This window comes from Anas acuta, chromosome 5 (assembly GCF_963932015.1).
Source record: "Anas acuta chromosome 5, bAnaAcu1.1, whole genome shotgun sequence".
Taxonomy (NCBI): domain Eukaryota; kingdom Metazoa; phylum Chordata; class Aves; order Anseriformes; family Anatidae; genus Anas; species Anas acuta.
This window is the reverse complement of record NC_088983.1, coordinates 49,399,452-49,418,783: the sequence shown is the minus strand read 5'-3', so window position 1 is coordinate 49,418,783 and position 19,332 is coordinate 49,399,452. Positions and strand designations below refer to the sequence as shown.

Here is a 19,332-nt window from a genome sequence, read left to right as displayed (position 1 = left end):
AGAACATCAGCTGGAAATAGAGGTAAACCTCTTCAAACAGGGATGTAAATCCAACAGAGAGATGAGACCAAAAAAAAGGCCAAACATGGACCTGGAAATGCCACATGACTTGGGTGACAGAACACGGTGCAAGGGGAACTGAGAGTATGCTTGAAGCTTCAAGGGGAAAGGCAAACTGTTCCTCTCCAGCCACAGTGATAACAGAAATGGACAGAAGCACCTTTCCAAAAACCAATTCTGAAGTAACAAGCAAAAACAGAGCCGTGATTTCAGAGGATCACCAGGTTGGGTTATCAACAGCTAATTTTTAGCCACCCTACACTGAAAACGTGGCAAGCCATGGCACAGCCAACATCACTCTTAGATAATATAGGACTTTCACATCGTTCTCACAATATTTTGGAGATTGCTGCTCCCATACTGGTTTGACTCATCAGCAAGACATCACAAGGCCCAAGCCTCTTCAAACATCATGTCCCAGGTCTATCCAAAGAGACTTAGCTTTTACTTTAGACTTCAGAGGTTTCTTTTACAAAAGATGGTGCACATTTTCCCCTTTCTGGTAGCTCTGGTCCTGTGCCCTCCACTCAGCAAGCCTCAGAGCAAGTTAAATGGGAGAATAGGATGGGACATGGGCATGACAGATGTATACAACTGGTTATTTAGTTGAAGTTGGGAATTTCCCATAATCACTACCAGAGACCTAGAAAATAATCACTTCAAGTGAAAAATAACAGTTTTTATAACCACCTATCTAAAATGTGATTTTCTCCCGTTCAAACCGAGTTCTTTGATGTGCTCTATGCAGTAATAATAAAAATATATACAGAAGATAAAGCGACTCAGAATTTGCTGCATGGATTAGATTGCTGCTGCTTTCTATAAGCAAATCAATAGCAGAAAAATAAATGGCATTTGCATTTTGTCAATGGGAAACATGCTGTTAGGAAGATACACAGCAGGGATTATATTGAAGTGAGAGGCTCATTCCTTTCACATGAGTTTAGTTTCACCTTATCTATTTCACTTACTCGCTGTAGCAGAAGCTGAGAGGAATTATGTTTCTCCGTTACAGCGGAGCCCGTGCAGTGCCCCCAGGCAGAGGGGGAAGTTAATGTGGGGTGGGCAGTGTGGGTGTGCCATCTTTTTGGGAGGCTGTTGTGACCAATTCTTCCCAGCAAACACTGCCACAGCAAGACACCATCCATGCGTACCGTATATTACAAAATGCTTTCAAGCTTGCAGTGAAGTCGGGCTTGTTTGCAATACATGCAGTCATGGATTTTGGCTCTTTCAACAGTTGCTACGTTTAACACCACAGTGAAGAATACTGGGACAAAGATGAGCAGAAAAGATTTAGCATAAAGCATAAAAACTTTTGAGAAAGTTTGAGAAAGAAATGAGAAAATTGAACACTCCCCCTAGAGAGCTGGAGGCAACTGTGGCAGAGCTCTGGCCCAAGTCTCTGGAGCCACAGAAGAAACAGTTCAGGATTTAGTCTGCGTGACGTAACAGCTTTCTTCTTTTTCCACTTTTTTCTTTGATTCCTGCCAACTCCATTTCCTTTATTTCTTAAAATCCTCTGAACAGTATCCAATAAAGAAAAGTAGTACCCGCTTCTTAAATATCAATCCTGGCCTCAGAAAAAAAAATAAGAAAAAAGTTATGCTACCACACTCAAGGTGCCTATTAGACAAAAAATCTTGAAAACTCTCATAGTACACTCCAGCTAAGGAAGAATTATCCATATATTTTGGGTGCCTCACTTCAACCACACACAGCTTCCAAACTTGGATGTGTTTTAGTAGGATGGACAGACAGTGAGTTAACACAAATTAACAAGTTTCTGGTTAACTACAAAACCGCTCCCACCTTTTAAGACTTCACTCAACATTTTTTTGCATCAGGTATTCTTAAAATGTGCCAAAATGCAGGGAATCTCTCAAACCTTGCTATAACTTCATGCATCATTTTGCTGGTTAAACGATCCCCAAAAGCTTCACCTTCCCCCTGGCATCTGTCGTATTCATGCAGGCTGCAAGGCGTACTTTCCAAGGAAGATGGGGCAAAGGCATGTCCTGACACACAACACCAAACTGGCAAATGCCAGGAGCTGTGAAGCAAACCGATGAGCTGGGGAAGTGCCTGCAGTTGCAGGTGGGGCCTGGAGAGAACTGACTCAATAATTTTGCAAAAACCTTCAACAAAATCGAAAGTCAATAATATTACAGGGAACTCAAGATACCTTGGCAGAAGACATGACTTCTAAATATTCAATATTGAAGTTTTTGATCTCAAAATGCCTATCTGCTTGGTTCCGTAACAGGATGTGAGGATGTGCTTAGTTTCAAATAAAACCAAACTGAGACTTGGGATCCATTAAGTTTATGGATTTCCCAATCTTTTCTCAAGGATCTAGGAAAGCAAGCGTCATCACTTGCAGTAGCTCCTGAGATGGACCATAAAAAGGGCTCCTCAATGCCTTAATGACTATGCTAACGAAGAAGCAGTTTCAGCATGTTGCCATTAAGGGTTAATTTTTAATTTTGCATCTCATTGGCTTAGCTGGGCATTGCCACAAATACCAACCCAGCGGATGTAATTGCAAAGCAGGTGTGTTTGGCTCCAGTCACTCCAGCCATTTAGTGGCAATGAATGTCTGAAAATTGCAGGGTGTAAATTTAACTGGGTGGGTCTCACACGTTGTGTTTATTTTACTGGTAGAGAATGTTATTTGATTAATCAGAATTAAAAGAAAGGTATATCACATTTCAGGAAAGCTTGTTTATTTTTCTCCCTACCTCTGGTTAGAAATAATAACAAGAAAACCCACTGTATTTACTGCATGATGACAAAGGCAGCACAGCTTGTGCACTGCTGAGTTTCAACAGTAATTTCTTTTAGGTCAATGAGCAGAGAATTGCTTGTGCCGAGCAATGCCAAGATTTCTGCAGAGCAGCTATCAAATCTGGGAAAGATGAGGCAAGAAGGAAGAGACACGTCTGGAATAAAGGACAACCTGAGCGCATTTTCTTTCTAACAACTGTGTTCAAACCAGTAACTGGCTAGCTCTGGCTACGGCTCTCTGCTACCACTTACATGCACATTGGCACTTTCCTTCCTGTCCTTCCCACACATTACAACACCTTACAAGAAATTCAGAAGACAATTCAGAGAACTGTACATAATGGATGGTTTAAGGGTACTCTGCAGGTGATTGTGCTAGACTGACAGCCACTGCCAAAAAAAAAAAGCCAGACCACCAGCAAGCCTCTCACACCCCACTTCACACAGGCTGGCAGCAAAAAAGGCAAAGGTCTCGTGCCTCTGCATTTCTGCCAGCCATCATATCCAAGTGTCGATGCTGTCACCAGAACTGATTTTTTTCCTCAAGACAAGAAAAAAAAAAGCCTCGTAAACTGAGACCATCGATACTGAGGTTTTCTCTCTTCTCTGAATCTGCTTCATTAGGATCACAGAAACTGGCCTCATGGGTAGGGTGCAAAGCTCTTTGAGGCAGCAGACCCTGCTGTGAATTCTGAAAATCAGTTAAAAGCTTAAGAAAGAGATCCAATACTTCAGGCAAGATGCAAGGCAAATAGGAAAAAGTGAAAAGGAGCAGACTTAAGCACCAACAATTTTCCTCCCACAAAGGAAGTAGGAGGGGGCTTTCATTTAGCACAATTAGACATAATCTTCCCTAAATTTACCTTTCACTTCTACTTCTGTAACATGCTAGTGACACAAAGTGCATGGAGATCAGTACTTTAGCACAGAAGTCAACCTTACAAAGGCAAAAATACTTGGCTGAGATGAAGAATCCTGCGTTTAGATGACACAGACCATGAATTAGGGACCTTTTTTAATCTTGTATGAAAGAAAAACGTCACCGTCCTTTAAGATGCTTCCAAAAAAGGGACGCTCTCCTCTTAAACATTCCTTTCCTCATGGTCCTCAGAAAGGCTAATGCTGTGTGACACACTGCCACAGCAACTCAACAGGACGGCTACTCCAACCCTGACATTTGTGGGAGACAACACACGGCACTGCCCAGGGCACGGGACGAGCACGGCCAGGAGGCAGCGACCTGGCTGGACAACCGTGCTGGCCTGCATGGAAGAGGATGCCCCATGGTCATGGTAATGTAGAAGAAAATTCAAGAACTAGAAGTGCCAAGGTGTGTGAAAGACACCAACAACTCACCCTGTTCTCCTCTGTGAGTCCAAGGAAAGCCGGTCTGCACCTCGCACCGCTTCGGCTGGAAGGGGCTCCTGCCACACAGAGGGGAGAGCCCAAAGTGGCTTCCCTCAGCAGTGCCTCATTAATGATGTAACTGCTAATGGCCATGTAACTGGAGCATTTGCAGGAAAAACTAACTGCACAGTTGTCCATTATACTGAAAGCACTGCTCTTCTACTCTGCTTTCTGCTTGAGCAACAGGGCTTCTCTTTTGTTCACCGGTTAGTCCCTTCAAGAAAGGGCTAACGTGTGAAGGTCTATTAATAAACTGAATTCATTTTACTTAAATATATACCACTCAAAAAGAAAAAGAAAAGGCAATGTGATTATTATAGGTCTTTCCCATCTTCCTAGCCTCCTATGCAACTAATTTTCACACATTCGAACACGATTTAGTCTATAACATGAACATGCATAAATCTTGCCTTTCTATATCCTGTGAACTACCTGAAAAATATAAAGGAAAACTAAGGTAGGGAAAACATACTGCAATGCTAAAACTTGTCCACAGCTTTAGGAACACACCATGCAGGTGCACACCTGCTTGCAACATCCCATCCACACCAAACGCAAGGCAAACTCCCAGTTTTAACAGCAGCTTCACTCAAAGCAGCAGCACCTTTTATGTCCAATTACTCTCTTCTTCCCCTGAAGAGAGGTAAGAGTGACACTGTGTGAACAGAACAAATTACAGCTGGCTGAAATGATTAACTTCCTTCCGTTTCAATGAAATTTCATCTTTTGAAATATGGTTTTAGAAGCCAACACTTTTTAAAGACAACTTGCTGACTGGAAATTGAAGAAATGAAGTAATCTTTAGGAAATCCCACAAAGCAGCTCAGTGACAATGATGTTCTCTCCAGCCCTGTCATTTCCATGAAGTTTAAAGACACCTGAACACCTGAAAACAAAGACTCCTTTCTGAGAATCAGGCTGTCGACACATAAGCAGGGAGTTGACCCACTGAAACACATTCGTGTAGGCTCATTTGAAGAGCAGAAAAATCTGGACACACAGCCTCAGAGATGTACAAAACAATCATAAAATAATTCTTGATGTGTGTTTCGGATAGAGCTAGATCTGTTTGGAATCTATGTAAGTTCATATCAAAAAAAAAAGCAATACACTCCCTTCCAGTGCCTCCTGGGCAAACCAGACTCAGATAAAACACATACTCTGGAGACTGTGCTATTTATTAGGACACAGCACAGCCTTTGGGAAGGATTCACATAGCTGAGTCCTGTGCCAGGTGTTAAGCAGTTCAGATTCTCTACGATAACGAACTAAAAGCGATCAGAAGATAACGTGATTCACGTCCTGGTGTACCCGCTTACCTTTGGACAGGACAATGAGCTGGGAAAAGAAAAAGAAAGCTTACAGTAGCACTAGGGAATAAACTACTCGGACAAACCAGAAGTCCTTTCCTACCTCTCATTTCTAGGCGTGTAAGATGGTCACACCGCACCGCTTCCTCGTTTCTATTTTATTCCATATCCTGCACGGTACAGAGACCACCCTATGCTAATAAAAACAAGCACCAGGCATTTTCCTGGACATCTCTTTTAAAGTTCCCCTCTCCAGCATCCAACCTGCTGCCAGAAGAGAAACCTGCCGTTCTCCATGCAGGAGGCTGGCACGGCTGGGCAATGCTGATGGCTAGGAAGGAGAACCTGCCTGATTCCCAGGCTATGTCTGACAGGGGGATCTGAAGTGCGATCCTCACATAAAAAGGGTAAAATAAAAATAAAAGTTGCAAGGAAGAAGACTGAGAAGGCACGTGGACAACTCCACAACTCCCCCATGAAGCATCTGCCAACGCAGCGGAGCAAGGCTGACAGGGGACGCTTCCATTTCCTCACGTCCCACTTACCAAATCAATCAGAAACCAGCTCCGGCAATTAAGTGGTAATGAATTATTGATAGCGCTCGCTTTGAGGAACTGAGCACTTCCCAGCGTTCATGAAACCAAAGGAACTGAGGTGGGTGAGCGGCACCGCCCTCTGAGGCGAGGCACGAGGAGGCACAGCAAGGGCCTCGCCTCACGTTATGCCTGCCAGGGATCGCCGTGATCTCCGGGCTGTTATCTCAGCTCTGTTTGTACATGATCACACAACACCCTGATTTGTGTCCCACTCTCCCTGTTTGTAAAAAAAAAAAATTCGCACTTCAGAGAGGCACTGCGAGTGCGTCATGTACCAAATTGAGTGATTTCGGTAAATACTACAACCTACCACTTTTTCAGAGGAAAAAGACTGTTGTTCAAAGGAAAGGGCAGCAGAAAGGGAAGGCAGGGGAAAAAAAAAAAAAAAAAGACACTTAAAATGTGATCTGCAACATATGTTCAGTGGCAGGATTTGCCCTGAGGAAGAGAAGGTGGTCCTGAAGCCCTACTATTTCAAGAAACTTCAAGTCTGTGCAGAACATGCCTGCAAATTAGGTTGGTTTTTTTTGTTTGTTTGTTTGTTTTTTGGGTAATGCAAATAAATACAACTACGAGCCCAGTAGAAAAATAAGGAATTGAGTCTTGGATTCAAAAAAGTCCTGCCAGCCACTTGAGGCTGCCAGCAATGCCCCACAGGCCCATTTCCATCACTAATGCATGGAAGTAGTGTAGGAAAGAGAACTCTGCCCACTCCCACCACACCTCACTCCTGCTCCTTTATTTAGTTGTACCATTAAAACCAAACAGGCAGCGGGTGACGTGGACATTCACCTCACACCCTGTTACCCAACCTGTGGAGCTGCCAGCCCCACATGCTGCTATGCTCGCTTATTTCAGCCTCTCCTGGAGCTTCACCCTCAGAAGCAGCGTGGAGCTGGGCCCAGGGCGGATTCAGCCCCTCAGGCCGGCAGCCCCATCTCCTCTGACCTGTGTCGAGTGTGCCGACTCCTGACCTGCTCCCCGGCAGGAATGCCAGCGCTGTGACTTCAAGAGGAGGCAGATTAATGCCAGGACTTGCGGCACAGCCCAGCCTCCCCGACAGGATCCCTTTCAGGAAAGGGCAGCTCTCTGGGTGGAATTTGAGAAGGCCGGAGACAGGGTTCAGCCCTACCACAGATGTCTCGTGTGATCATATTACTCTGCTTTCCTTGGCTTCAGCTTTCTTTATCTGTTAATGATTACTAATGCTCTCCTATCCCACGGGAATGCTGCAGGCATCCATAATTTATGTTTCCATGCTGCTCAGATGCTGAGGAGATGGGTACCTGAAGACATACACTGATCAGCAGCTTTCCAAATAAGCAAACTGCTTTTGAAGGAGCATCATAAAGAAGCGCAGCGTATCAATATCAAAAGCCCACAGCCATATCCTGAATAATTTATTCCTCGGTAGTAAACATGCAAAGGCGTATGCAGAAATCTGGGAGCAGGTATGCAGCTAAAACCCCGTTCAGGGACTGTGATTCAGAAACAAGCAGCCCCCTACAACACACCAACCTCACCTCCTGAGCCCCCACCTGCCCAAGTACCAACGAGACCGCCTGCACAGTGACTCTAGAGGGAAGTGAGCCCTGAACCTGGTAAATTAGAGTCATTGCACAGACAGAAATTAACTGCCCTCTTTTATTTGTGCTCACTGGGCCCCTGCTATGGTGTTAATTTTTGGTTTTCTGTTGCACGTGTACATACTTACACTCACTTATGTTTAATGCTGGGCGTGCTTTGGAGGAGAAAGGAACAACCTGGGAAGCTTGTTTAGAAACAGAGGAGGAATCTGTGTGTTTCACCTTCTCCAAAACAATTTCACCCTGGAAACATGCAATGACTGGCTCCTCCTATGGCTGCTTACACGAGGGTTTGATTTTGACAGCTGAGCTTGCTCTCACTCCAGGCACTCTCTAACCAAAACATTCACTACAGCACTCCAATAGCACATTTTTTCCAAAACAGGCCAACACAGTCCTTCCAAACTGAACCAACACTGGAATACTTCCTAAATCTGTGCCAAGTTAGGTTTCTTACAGGAATACAGTCCCTTGAAATGCTCGAGTCTGCAAACCTGGCCCTTGCCGGTACAAGGAGCTGTGTGTTTGAAAAGGTGGAAGGAGGGCTCTGCTTCCCAAGGCACTTTCCCTTTGACGTATCTCCTACCAGACGTGCTTCCTGCCCAAAGCAGAGATAATCACCAGATATTTCAGAAGTCTAAGCCATGCAGGTTTAATTTTAACAGGATCTGACAGGCCTTATGCAGGTCTCTTCGGGCTCTATTCAGACCCAGAGGAAGTCACGTTGATTGCTTCTTAAATGGGAAAGTCTGCTCACCGAGGTGGCCAGTCTAATTTTGCAACTGTTGATGAGCAAACAAATGAAGCAGCAGCACTGCAGGGAAAAATCAGCTAAGCCGTGCTTTACAGGCTGAACACAGCTTCCTCCTGAGACCACTTCCAAGGAGCAGCGGCAGTCACCAGGCAAGCAGCTCCAGATTCAGCTTCAGCTAGGACGAGAATATCCTGCCAGTGATCAGAACCGCTTTCTGTATTTTCAGATTTTATTTCACTCAGCTAATTGGCTATTAAGCTCCAATAAGGTGGACATTTATCTCCAGATAACACAAGAAAATTGGAAAGTAAGCAGCCTGAGGCTACGCTGAAGACTGTTAACCAAATAGCAAGCCAGAGCTCCATTAAAACAATTCATCAGAAAGCCTAGATAGTCCCTTGGCAGATTTTCAAGGATCCCATTAGAAATTTTAAGGACACCCAATCCGATTAGACTCTGAAGTCTACCTCATCTAGCAGCCATTAGCAAGTAGCGAGCCCTTAACTTTGAAAGCTTGGAAGTTTTCAAAGCTGATTCAAGGAATCGGAGCAGAAATGCCCGCTGTCTCTACCAGGGATAGTCTGTGCAACAGCAGCAGGAACTTCCTACCTCGTATACAAGGTGAGCCTGATGACCAGGTATAGCTGTGCAAGCCAATGCCATCATGTACCCCTAAATCTGGGTGGTCTCTGGTCAGGTAACTAAGAGACAAATACTGGTAATAGCTTACTTCAGGAGAGCAAACAGCCAGGAACCCCGAATCAGCAGTTCTCCATGAAATACCTACTCATATCCTAGCTATTTAAAGGACAGTCTTTTCAAAAGTTCACATGAAGCTGCAGTGCAAAGAGGAAAGCATACTATAAAATATTTTGTTTCTATGTTTTATGAAAATTGGAAGGAGGAAGAAAAATTGTGCTCTTATCCTTAATGGACACGCAATTCAAGTATGAAATAAGGTCATTGCAACTGTTCTGGACTCTCTTTTGGAAGATAAAGGTTGCAACTGAAAAATGTTTCAAAAAAAAAAAAAAAGCCAGAATGTGATGCTGCCAGCAGTCCTTATAGGAAAAAAAGAGCTGAGAACATCACTCTACCTCAAACTTGCAATTCAGAAGCTAACACCCCTCATGGAAGATTTTTAGGGTTTAACAGGTACTGCCAATTTGTGAGTTTATGAACTTTATAAATAGCACCAGGAAATCTACCATTTTCATCTTCTGTCACTCTGTTAGTCACACAGATCTTTGGCCAGAAGCACACTCCCGATTTGTTCTTTGCACCTGGTGGTTCTTTCTTCAAGAAGCAAAAACGAATTGGTTCCTGAAGCTCATGCACTGCTTGCAGATCAGCAGGGGAGTCCTCAGGCTGACTGAAGAGGGACAAATACTTGTGGTTTGTTTTTGAGCTCAGAGACTGAAAAATTACAGGGCATCCTTTTTCTCCTGCTTTCACGCTTGCTGACATCCAAACTGGTACATCCACAAGATTGAAAATGCCAAACAAGTGGGGGTAGATCTGACCTTTTCAGTAGGGGCCAGCAAACAAAAATTTCTTAGAGAACGTAAATTAGAATTCCAACAGGACTTGATTAAATAAAGGGCAGGTTTAACATGCGAGACCTCAGTTACACGGTAAAGCAAGTGCTCTATTCATTTAAAAGTTCAACATGTTTTTGTTTTTGCTTTAATACAATTCTACCTGTTGTTCCAGAGAGGCTTCTATTTTGGTCACAATCCTGCACTTGAAATTCAGCCAGCACTTCATTAAGACACATAACTAACATCAGCCACGTGGATTTTTTTGGGCCCTCTCCACCTTCTTTCCACCTTTCAAAAGGTTGTCTTAAAAGAAAAAAAAAAAGCCTATTTCGAGTTTGAATAGACTGCAATCAACACAAACACACTGCTGTTGCTTCTGTTAGCCAATTTTGAATTATGCCTAATTAGTTTAATGACACAGTCTTTTAAAACTGATTAAGCAGTAAGTACAGTTCTTCCAGACTCCAGGATTTGCCAAGCGCCATTTGCATCCTGCCAGCCTGAGCGGATCTCGATCTCAGCGTCTGTATTGTGCCTTCCCAGCCACCCAAACGAGCAACGCTGTGGGCTCTGATTCATAACATGCCAGGTCCCCAAAAAGGCACGTTTCTTAGCGTTGTCTGGGTCATGGAAGGCTGTCAGATCCCCAGCCCCAAAAGCAGCATCATGACAAACCTCAGGGAGCCCTGAACTCCTCCGGTCGACGGCCGCTCTCTTCAAGACCAAGCGCACGTGATGCAGGTTGCAGTTAGACCAAGCATTTGCTGTAGCAGCCTGCACTCCCACCTGGCTCTGGAAACTGCCGATTTTCAGCCCTAGCCACAAGGGCAACTTGTGCCACTGACAGGAGACAGCTTAGCAAGCTGAAGGAGTTCGTTTGCCTTTGAAGCTCATTGTCATTGCTGCAACGTGTTTCCTTCCGAGGTTTTAAGTGCCGAGTCTATTAATTTATCTATCCACGAAGAACTGATGTGCTTTGGCACACCGAGCCACGCAGGGATTCTCTGCATATTGAGCAGCCCGAGGAAGCGGTCTGGCACATTCGGTATCAGCCTCTCCAGCAGTGCTGACATCCACAGAACTCTGAGCCATTGAGACAGGCACACCTTGCGCTGTGTGGCAAGTAAACATTAACTGAACTTCATAACTAATCACCGAGCAATTCGTTAATCTGCTCAGGAGGCACAATGCACCTGTCAAACAGCATCGAGAAGCCAGGGAGAGCAAGGCCCCGCAGCCTGCTCTGAGCAAACACCGCCAGGCACAGCCACGGCAGGAGCTGCACCAAGCCTGTGCCCTCACAGAGCGCTGGGTAAGGGGAAGTATGGATAAAAAGGAGCAGGTTCAGCACTGTAAGCTCATCCTGTGTGTCAAAGGTTCCTCTATCAGTGACACCACATTCTGCTGAATACACAGTGTGAGATCCAAATCGGAAGGCAGATGAAGTGGAGCACGGCCTGGTAAAGGCGGTGTCTCGACGTGCTGCTCACTACCAACACGAACTGGGACACCAGTGTGCACCACAGAGCACCAGGAGGCAAGGGAAAGACAACTCCCAGCTGCAAGTTAGGCCGACAGAAGCATATTGCCCTCCTACATATACAATCTTAGCACATAGGTATAGGAACAACAAGTGTACGTGTCAGCTTTCCATTTAAAAGCAAGTATAGAGGAACGAGGAGGAAGCCTGTGCCTACAACTAGCACCAACAGGTACAATTTTGGGTGAACTCACGAGGCACAAAGGAAAGAAGACGATGGGTTACCAAGGTTCATGTAGGAGGGAGGTAAGAAGATTCAGGGATGGAGAGAAGCAGAGGGAGGCTAAGTCATCAAAATGCAGCTACAGAACGAGAGAAGAGGGATACAGGCAGAGAGAGAAAGGGAAAAAAGTTGTAATCTGACAAGAAACGGATTCGCAAAGAAATAGCAGCTAGGCTTAGCTGTAGAGCGCTAGTTAAGCTTATGGAAAGACACAGCCCCTGAAATAACTTACTCTTGTTTCAGGAGAACAGCAGCAGAAGAGCAGAAGGCCGTGTTGCAGCCCCCAAACTCAGAAACACCACCATGGGAGCAACGACCACGCTCTATGCCAAGGGAACCAGCAGGCACCAACCGCAGGGTCAGCACGAGGCACAGCGGGCTGCACACAGAGCCCTCCAGGCTACCAGTTGCCAGCTTTTGCTCTGCCTTACAAGAGGAAAACAACATGCAACTTGCCAATTGTATGGATTTTCATAATTATGTCAGCGTGTTTACATCACGTTTCATGTTATGCTAAACCTGAAACTCTTCCATTTGAAGAATCTGTATCATATCAGCAACAACGAAAAAAAGAAGAAAGAGGGGGAAGAGGAATACCTGAGAAAAACTCAGTGTTGAGTACACTACCTACGTTGTCCCCAGCTCCTACCAGGTGGACAGAACATGTCAAGGAGATGAGCTATTTTGCACTTCAGAAGCATGTCTGTAGTTACCTGCAGCACATAGCTCCTGGCAAAAATTAGGGATCCACAGTGCCAATAGCACGAAGGAAGGCTGGGAACAAAGAGCTGCTTTCCAAAACCAAAAAATACAACAACCTGTGTGAAAGTCACGCCGTGGTCAGGAGCACAGCCCGGAGAACAAGGCGCTGCACTAAGAGCTGAGGTGCTCTGCCCAGCACAGCGCCCGTCCTCCACTGACAGATTTGGCTGGCAACAGGGCTCTGCCAGGAGCTGTAGGTGTGTGTCATCTTAATTGCTCGTAATTTAGCTAATAAATTTGTGCAATATATATAAAGCGAGAAGGACTCCGTGGAATGAAGGAAACAGGGCAGGAAGGAGAAAGTGATAACTCAGCAGGCAGAATTCACACTTCAATATCTAATGGGACTGCAACTTACTTGCTACAGTAACCTTGCTGTTCTTGATCAAAAACCCATAAAACCAATTTTAAGTAACATTTTCTTGAGTGAACTCTTCATCCCACAAATGCAGTTATTTCAAAGTAAACCTCATCTAACCTACCTTGACTGGTCCAGTTAGTCTCCAAACGATATTTGCAATAAAAAGAACCCAGAACCAAAGAAAAAACAAATCTCCATTTATTTCTCCCCCCTCATAATAAACCAAATCAAATATAAAAATGTCTAAGAGGACGACAGGGAACATCACAACAGCAGAGACCCACAGCAAGGTGTGGAACCTGAGGATTTTTTCTTTAATTTAAGGAAGAAAGAAATCAGGAACTCTGCTAAAGAAAAAAAAAAGATACACCACTAAAAATTGAATAATTGTATCTTGGGCCCTACAGAAAAAATGGTATTTCAAAAACACAACAGCACACTTTAATCATCTGCAGCCTAAGCACTTCACGATCGTTAATAAATGAAGCCTCACAGGCCTCCTGAGAGGTACAATACCCATTTTAAAACGGGAATGCCCTGGCTACCAGGCATTCAGGAGCTCCCCGATCTGCTGGGGGTTCCCCAGCCCCTAGCCCTAGCTGATGCTGCACACCTGGGCGAAGGCTCACCCTCACAGCAGAGAGGATTTCAGCAGTGCCACTGCCACATCGCTGCACCTCGGTTCCCTGCTCACCCGGAGGTGTATCACTGAGCGACTCACACCGCTGCTTACTCATGCACAAAGCAGCTCTACTCAGTGTGTTTTAATTGTGCTCAAGTTCACAGCTGGTCCGGCCATTGCAGGAGAAACACAAAAAAAAAAAAGTGAAGGTGCTGACCAGCAGCCCTCCTGCAAATCGCTTCCATGCTTATTTCACTCACCTGGGCCACGCGGGTTACCTACCACATTTCTCCCCAGCCCCTCCACACACTTCTCGCCCTCCCAGGGAGCCTCTCTCTGCTCTCAGACTTTGAAGGGCATGTTTCTCTGAGCCGCAGCTCAATCAGAGATCTAACTCCACAGGTTTCTTTGCAATCAAGATGCAGCTATCTGTGCCAGCAGCTGAGAACAAGCATGAACAAAGAGAGCAGTGGCTCTGTTTAGAAACCTCCTCACTACCTCACATGTGCAAATTAAACTACACACAAACACACACCTAAACCAATTAGCATTACATCATCATTTTTTCCCTGAAAAGGACCCTTCTGACCTGATGGAAAACACTGCATGCAACACAAGGCTTGCTTGAACTGGCTCCTAATCTCACAGGTTTACCGCGCAAGAAGATCCATTAGAAAAAAAAATAAAATAGCAGACTCAACATGATCAAGTTACTGCAGCTTAACAAGTTCTTACTTGTCAAATAAGGATCTGGATACACAATCTTAGTCCACACCAAAAGCAGTGTAAAACTCTCAGACTGAATCTTCCATTCATCATGTGTAAGTTAAAAGTTTCATTAGAGGAGATGTTAATTTAGTTAAATGTTTTTCTGCAGAACTGTTTGCCCTTTTTTTGTTGTTGTTTATAATGACATACAAAGCTCCCCCTCAAAAATTCTTCAGCATTCAGTAAATTTACGATAAACTGATTACACTAATGGCTGACTATAAAATTACCCTCAGCCATGATCTACTTACATTTCAGGCAAAGGGCAGTCTGTCATTCAGTTTTTCATTTTAGAGACACTTCAAAATGCATCTCATCATTAGAACTGGTTTCACTTGAAATATTCCATTCTGCATCTTAGCATATCTTGTTAGGAGATCTTGCCAGAGCAGGAGAGTTTTGCTTTAATATTTAAAAGATAAAAAACAAAAACAACAAAAAAAGAACAACCAGCTACTAAGATGTAGATTATTTTTTTTCCTTCCTCACCTTCAAAACATACCTGCTGACAACAAAATTGTTTCCAAGTTCAGGCTCTGAAGACACCAGTTTAAATACTCATTGCAGAGCGCCTGCCACCAAAGGTAGGACGTCCACAGCTTGTCTGCAACAGGTAGGGCAACTGAGCAATGACAGCCTCCAAGGCTTCCTACCAGCTCGCAAAAGTCATCACGTAGCTCCCACAACAGAAATACTGAAATTTAAAGCATGGCTATCATCACTACAGGCCTCACGCTATGGATTTTTCAGGCTTGCTACGTTTCTGCCTGCACAGAGAGCAAGCACGGGACAGGGTGTCACAGAAGCTGTTCTGCTCAGATTTATTGGCTTAAGCAAACAAGCAAAAAAGAGAAACCAAAGTCTGTCCCCAGGTGATAAATTAATTTTGCATCAGTCCTTGCCAGCCCACTGCCCTGAAACAGAGGGATGCCTGAACGTCTGCTCGTTCCACCATCGCTGTCTAGCAAACCATCACCTCCCAGACAGCCTTCCACATTTACAGCAAAGGGAGGAGCCATTTTACTCCTCACCTGGTAGACAGGCAACATGCAAATGGCAGTGGGATGCCAGATTCCTGCTGTCACAACACGCGTCACACTATCACCATGATTTTTTTTCATCCAAAGAGCTTGCTAGCCTCTTGGTGCAACAGGCTCTGTGGATTGATGGTCAGCTTAAACATTTTATTCCCCATTTGTATAAAAGGTGCATTTTTGCAACCTGCTTTATAGTTAACAGGCTCCACTTCCTATCCCAATATGTGACTGCAACATCGCAGCCAGACTTTCAGCCTCCCAAGCCCAGGCAGCCGAGGCTACTGCTGAGATCACCTTGTCTCATGCGGGGTGGCTGGAAGCTCCTGGGCCCTGCAACTCCTCATAGCCCAGCAGCAACGGGAAACTTACAAACCCCTTGTCAAGGACAGGTTTGTTTCCCTGCCATTATCAGAAGTCCCTGACATTAACGTGAAACTCACTAAATAATCATCTGCTTACTTGAGTCCTTGCATCAAAAGCTGTACTTACAAAAGTGGAGCCTGGCAACTGTTCGCACCCCAAAAGCAAAGGGAGCAGCGACAGACCACACGGTGGTTTGGACAGCAACAGAAGGAGCAGGGTACCAGTTGTCTAAAAAAAGAAGTCTTTAGGGATCAAACGCCCCATAACCAGCGAGTGACCTGGGAGAACCTGCCTGTGGGCCCCGTCTCCTGCTAGAAATCCCAGGCATCCCCCCCAGAAGGGACGTGGAGCTTGTCACCAAGGTAGCCCCTCTAGCTGCTCTCACCATTCCTGCAGCCGGGTTTACTCCTCCAGCAAATATCCAACACCTCTTGTGTAACACCTCTCTTCCATTAGTCTGCCAAGCTGCAAGTTTCTTGACTTGCCAAAGCTACTACAGGAATCCTTGTTCATCTCTCCCGTGCCCCTGTGCTACACCCCTCTGCAGCTTCCCTGCGTGATGAAAGAGGAAAATATTGGTTATTGACTCACTAGTCCCAGTCTGAGAGTTTTTAAGAGGGCTGCATCAAGAATATGAAATGAATGTACTGTACACACAGGACAGACGTGTGTCTCCAAGTACAGAGTGGTTTTCTTGCTCTCTTTATAAGGCAATAGAGCTGTAAAGCTCTTCAGCTCCCATGCGGCACATGGAGGTTTTCAGCAAGGCAATTCCACGCCAAGGCAGCACTTCTGTACCTCAGCACAAATGAACACCTGCACAGGGAAATCTCAGGTATTTCCTTCACAGCGTACAGAAGTTTTAAGCTAGCGGGCATTGCAATGCAGAGTACGGAGGGGGTAGCATTACTCCCCAGCTTTTTTCCACCCCTACTTGGTTTTGGGGGTGTCGTTTCTTTTCCAAGCTGTTGAGATGGAGTGGCACATTGTGACGACAGCACACGTGGCCCTGCACGTTCACGCTTTGTATGGAACAAGGTCTGGATGCCAACAACATTAGTTCAAAAGACTGGGGGGAGCAGAACAAAAAAGCCTCCCCCTAAAGCAGAGCAGGTTGAGTGTATTTTTAGAGGTATAATACCTATACCATATATTTAGAAAGGTCTTCGCAATGGCCTGTGACATCCCAGAGACCACACGTAGGCATTCCAGCTGTGTGCTGCAGTCTGACTGCCCGGCCTGCTGAAGGCTGAAGTTTGCAAGACTACCTCATACCCACACAGGAACAAGTTTTGTAGCTGTCAGAAGAAACGCAGTCTTCCTTTTCAGCTCACTTTGTAATCACACCTTTTTAAAGCAGTTCATTCAGCTAAGTATGTGTGACTCCTAAGTACATGGACATAACCCACATCCAGGAACCCCCAAGAGGACACGGAGCCACCGTAAAGCATTGGGAACCAGGTCTGAGCGCGGCACTAAGACGGCAGAGGGATGGGATTGGAGCCGAGCACTACCTGGGTATACGGGCAAGAGCACAGAGAGATGAAAGAGCCTGGGTGTGCTCGCATGTGGGAGCTTGATAGGACTTGAAACGAGGTAGGGAGTGGAAAAAGAAAGCAAGGCAGGCGAGGAGCTCCTGCACTGGGAGCAGAGGTTGCAGCCGCAGATCCACAATCTCTTTCTAATCAGCCCTCAGTAAAATTAAACCAGCCCTGTGTGAGTTCACACCAGGTATCGTGACAAGATACAACCTTTCCCATGCAGATAAGGTCTTCCAGGAGCAAAAGCAGTATTCAATCCAACTACACTGTTGAGAAAAAAGATGCAAATAAAGTATTGAACTTTGCCTTGCGAGTCTTCACTGACACGAACCAAGCCACCAGTTACTTGTGCAAGCCACCAGGAACGATTGTTTAGGCAGACTGGAATCAGCATTTATTTTCTGTTAACTGAAATGGATCCCCAGGGCTTCAAAGTTTCCAATCCGTACCCAAAACAGACTCAAAAGGAAAGAAATACTTTCAGGAGTTATCAAAACTAAAATCCAAAACAGAGCGCAGGCTGGGCAAAGACCAACTAGCTGTCCCTGCGGGGAGGTTACGGGGGTGCCAAAACATACAGAGGAAGAAACATTTTTAAGAAATCCCCGAAGACCCAATGCTTCGGCCTTCAAAAGCAAAACTGAAGGCGTTCAAGAAGTTTCAGAAAACTCTTTGAATCTGCCCCAAAGTAAGCCAGGGGCTCTGGTTAAACAACTGCAGCCCGACTCTTGTGCAAGAGCATCGGACGGGCTGCAGCGCTGAGTCCCAGATGAGAAACAGGTCTGGGGCTGCGTGCCCAGGGCCCTAAGGGGACACGGGCTGGGGTCTGGGGAGCCTCCCCCTGCCCAGACAGGGCGCTGGGGACACGGAGCCCTGTGTGTTAACCTGATGGGGAGGCTGCACGCAGGTCCTATCAGCAGGTGGGCACCCATCCGTCCTGCGAGCGGCTGGGCCATGGTTTGGCAGCGTGATGGGGCTGGGTGAGGGAGGAGGCAACACCAGGCAGATAAACACCACCAGGCTGCTCCTGCAGGCTCCCCAGTACGGCTCTGCTGGGATACCCGTGAGCGGGGCCCCCAGCCTGAGAAGTTCCCCAATTTCAGCAATTTCCCCCCTGCACCCCCCGGTGCCAAGTTCTGCTGCAGGAGCAGGGAGGCTCCAAACTTCCTCACGACAACAAACACCCCTTAAAAAACGAAACCGCGCCGCGTAACCGAGGGCTCACCCCCTGCAAGGGGCGACCCCAGCAGGGGCCGGGCTCCCACCGGGGAGGAGAAGGGAGGGGAGGGGAAGGGAGGGGAGGGAAGGGGAGGGCAGGGGAGGCCGGCAGCCCCCAGCCCGGCCCGCCAGGCGCTGCAGGGAGGCCCCGCCGCCCTCCTTCCCTCCCCCCGAGCCCCCCGCGGCCGCCCTCACTCACCCGCCGAGCCCAGCAGCAGCCACAGCAGCCACATGGCCCCGGCCGCTCCGCCAGCTCCGGGGCTGCGCCGCCGGCCCGGCCCCCACGCAGCCGGCGGCCGGGAGGAGCGGGGCGGGGAGGAGCGGGGCGAGGAGGAGGAGGAGGAGGCGGTGGTGGCGGTGGTGGCAGGGCCCGGGGGCGGCGCCCGCTGCCGCCCCGCCCCGCCGAGGCCGCCCCGAGGCCCCGCTCCGCACCTGAGGGGTTTCTGCTGCGGGACATGGGGGCAAGGAGCGCCCTGAGGCAGCCTGCAGCACAGGGGGGCTGCGAGGAGAAAGGGGTGACTGTAGGGCGCACAGACTGCGGTTGGGTTCCCTGAGCCTAATGCAGGGCACCAGCAGAGAAAGATGGTCCGAACAAACAAGGAGATGCACCCTGAAAAAAAGATTATTTCCTTCCTCTTATTAGCGTCGCAGTGAATGATGCCAGAGTAACGAAGAGCTGTGCTTGGCCTGTGGGCTTGGCAAGAGCCATTAGGAGAGTGCCACTGACTGTAGCTCTGTGCATGAGGACTGAAGGCTAGAAAGGGAAATTTTCTTCCGAGCCAAGTTGTCAGAGAGGCTCGTTTATATGAGCACAACTGCTACCAGCCAAAGCTTTTGGTGCTTCCTTCACTGCTCT

The 19,332-nt window shown here is 46.7% G+C and overlaps 1 protein-coding gene across 5 annotated transcripts in view; it reads right to left on the bottom strand.

Moving 5' to 3' along the window:
- LDLRAD3 (low density lipoprotein receptor class A domain containing 3) overlaps window positions 1–19,332 on the bottom strand; it is a 127,286-nt gene that overhangs the window by 88,399 nt on the left and 19,555 nt on the right. For 3 of the 5 annotated variants that reach the window (XM_068684672.1, XM_068684673.1, XM_068684674.1), the window contains exon 1: window positions 18,676–18,832. The exons of the other annotated variants lie outside the window; for them this stretch is intronic. In XM_068684672.1, the coding sequence (XP_068540773.1) occupies window positions 18,676–18,709 (34 nt within the window). In that variant the 5' untranslated portion in view covers window positions 18,710–18,832. Of the gene's footprint in view, window positions 1–18,675; window positions 18,833–19,332 lie in introns of those variants that run through there. 5 annotated transcript variants of the gene reach the window in all.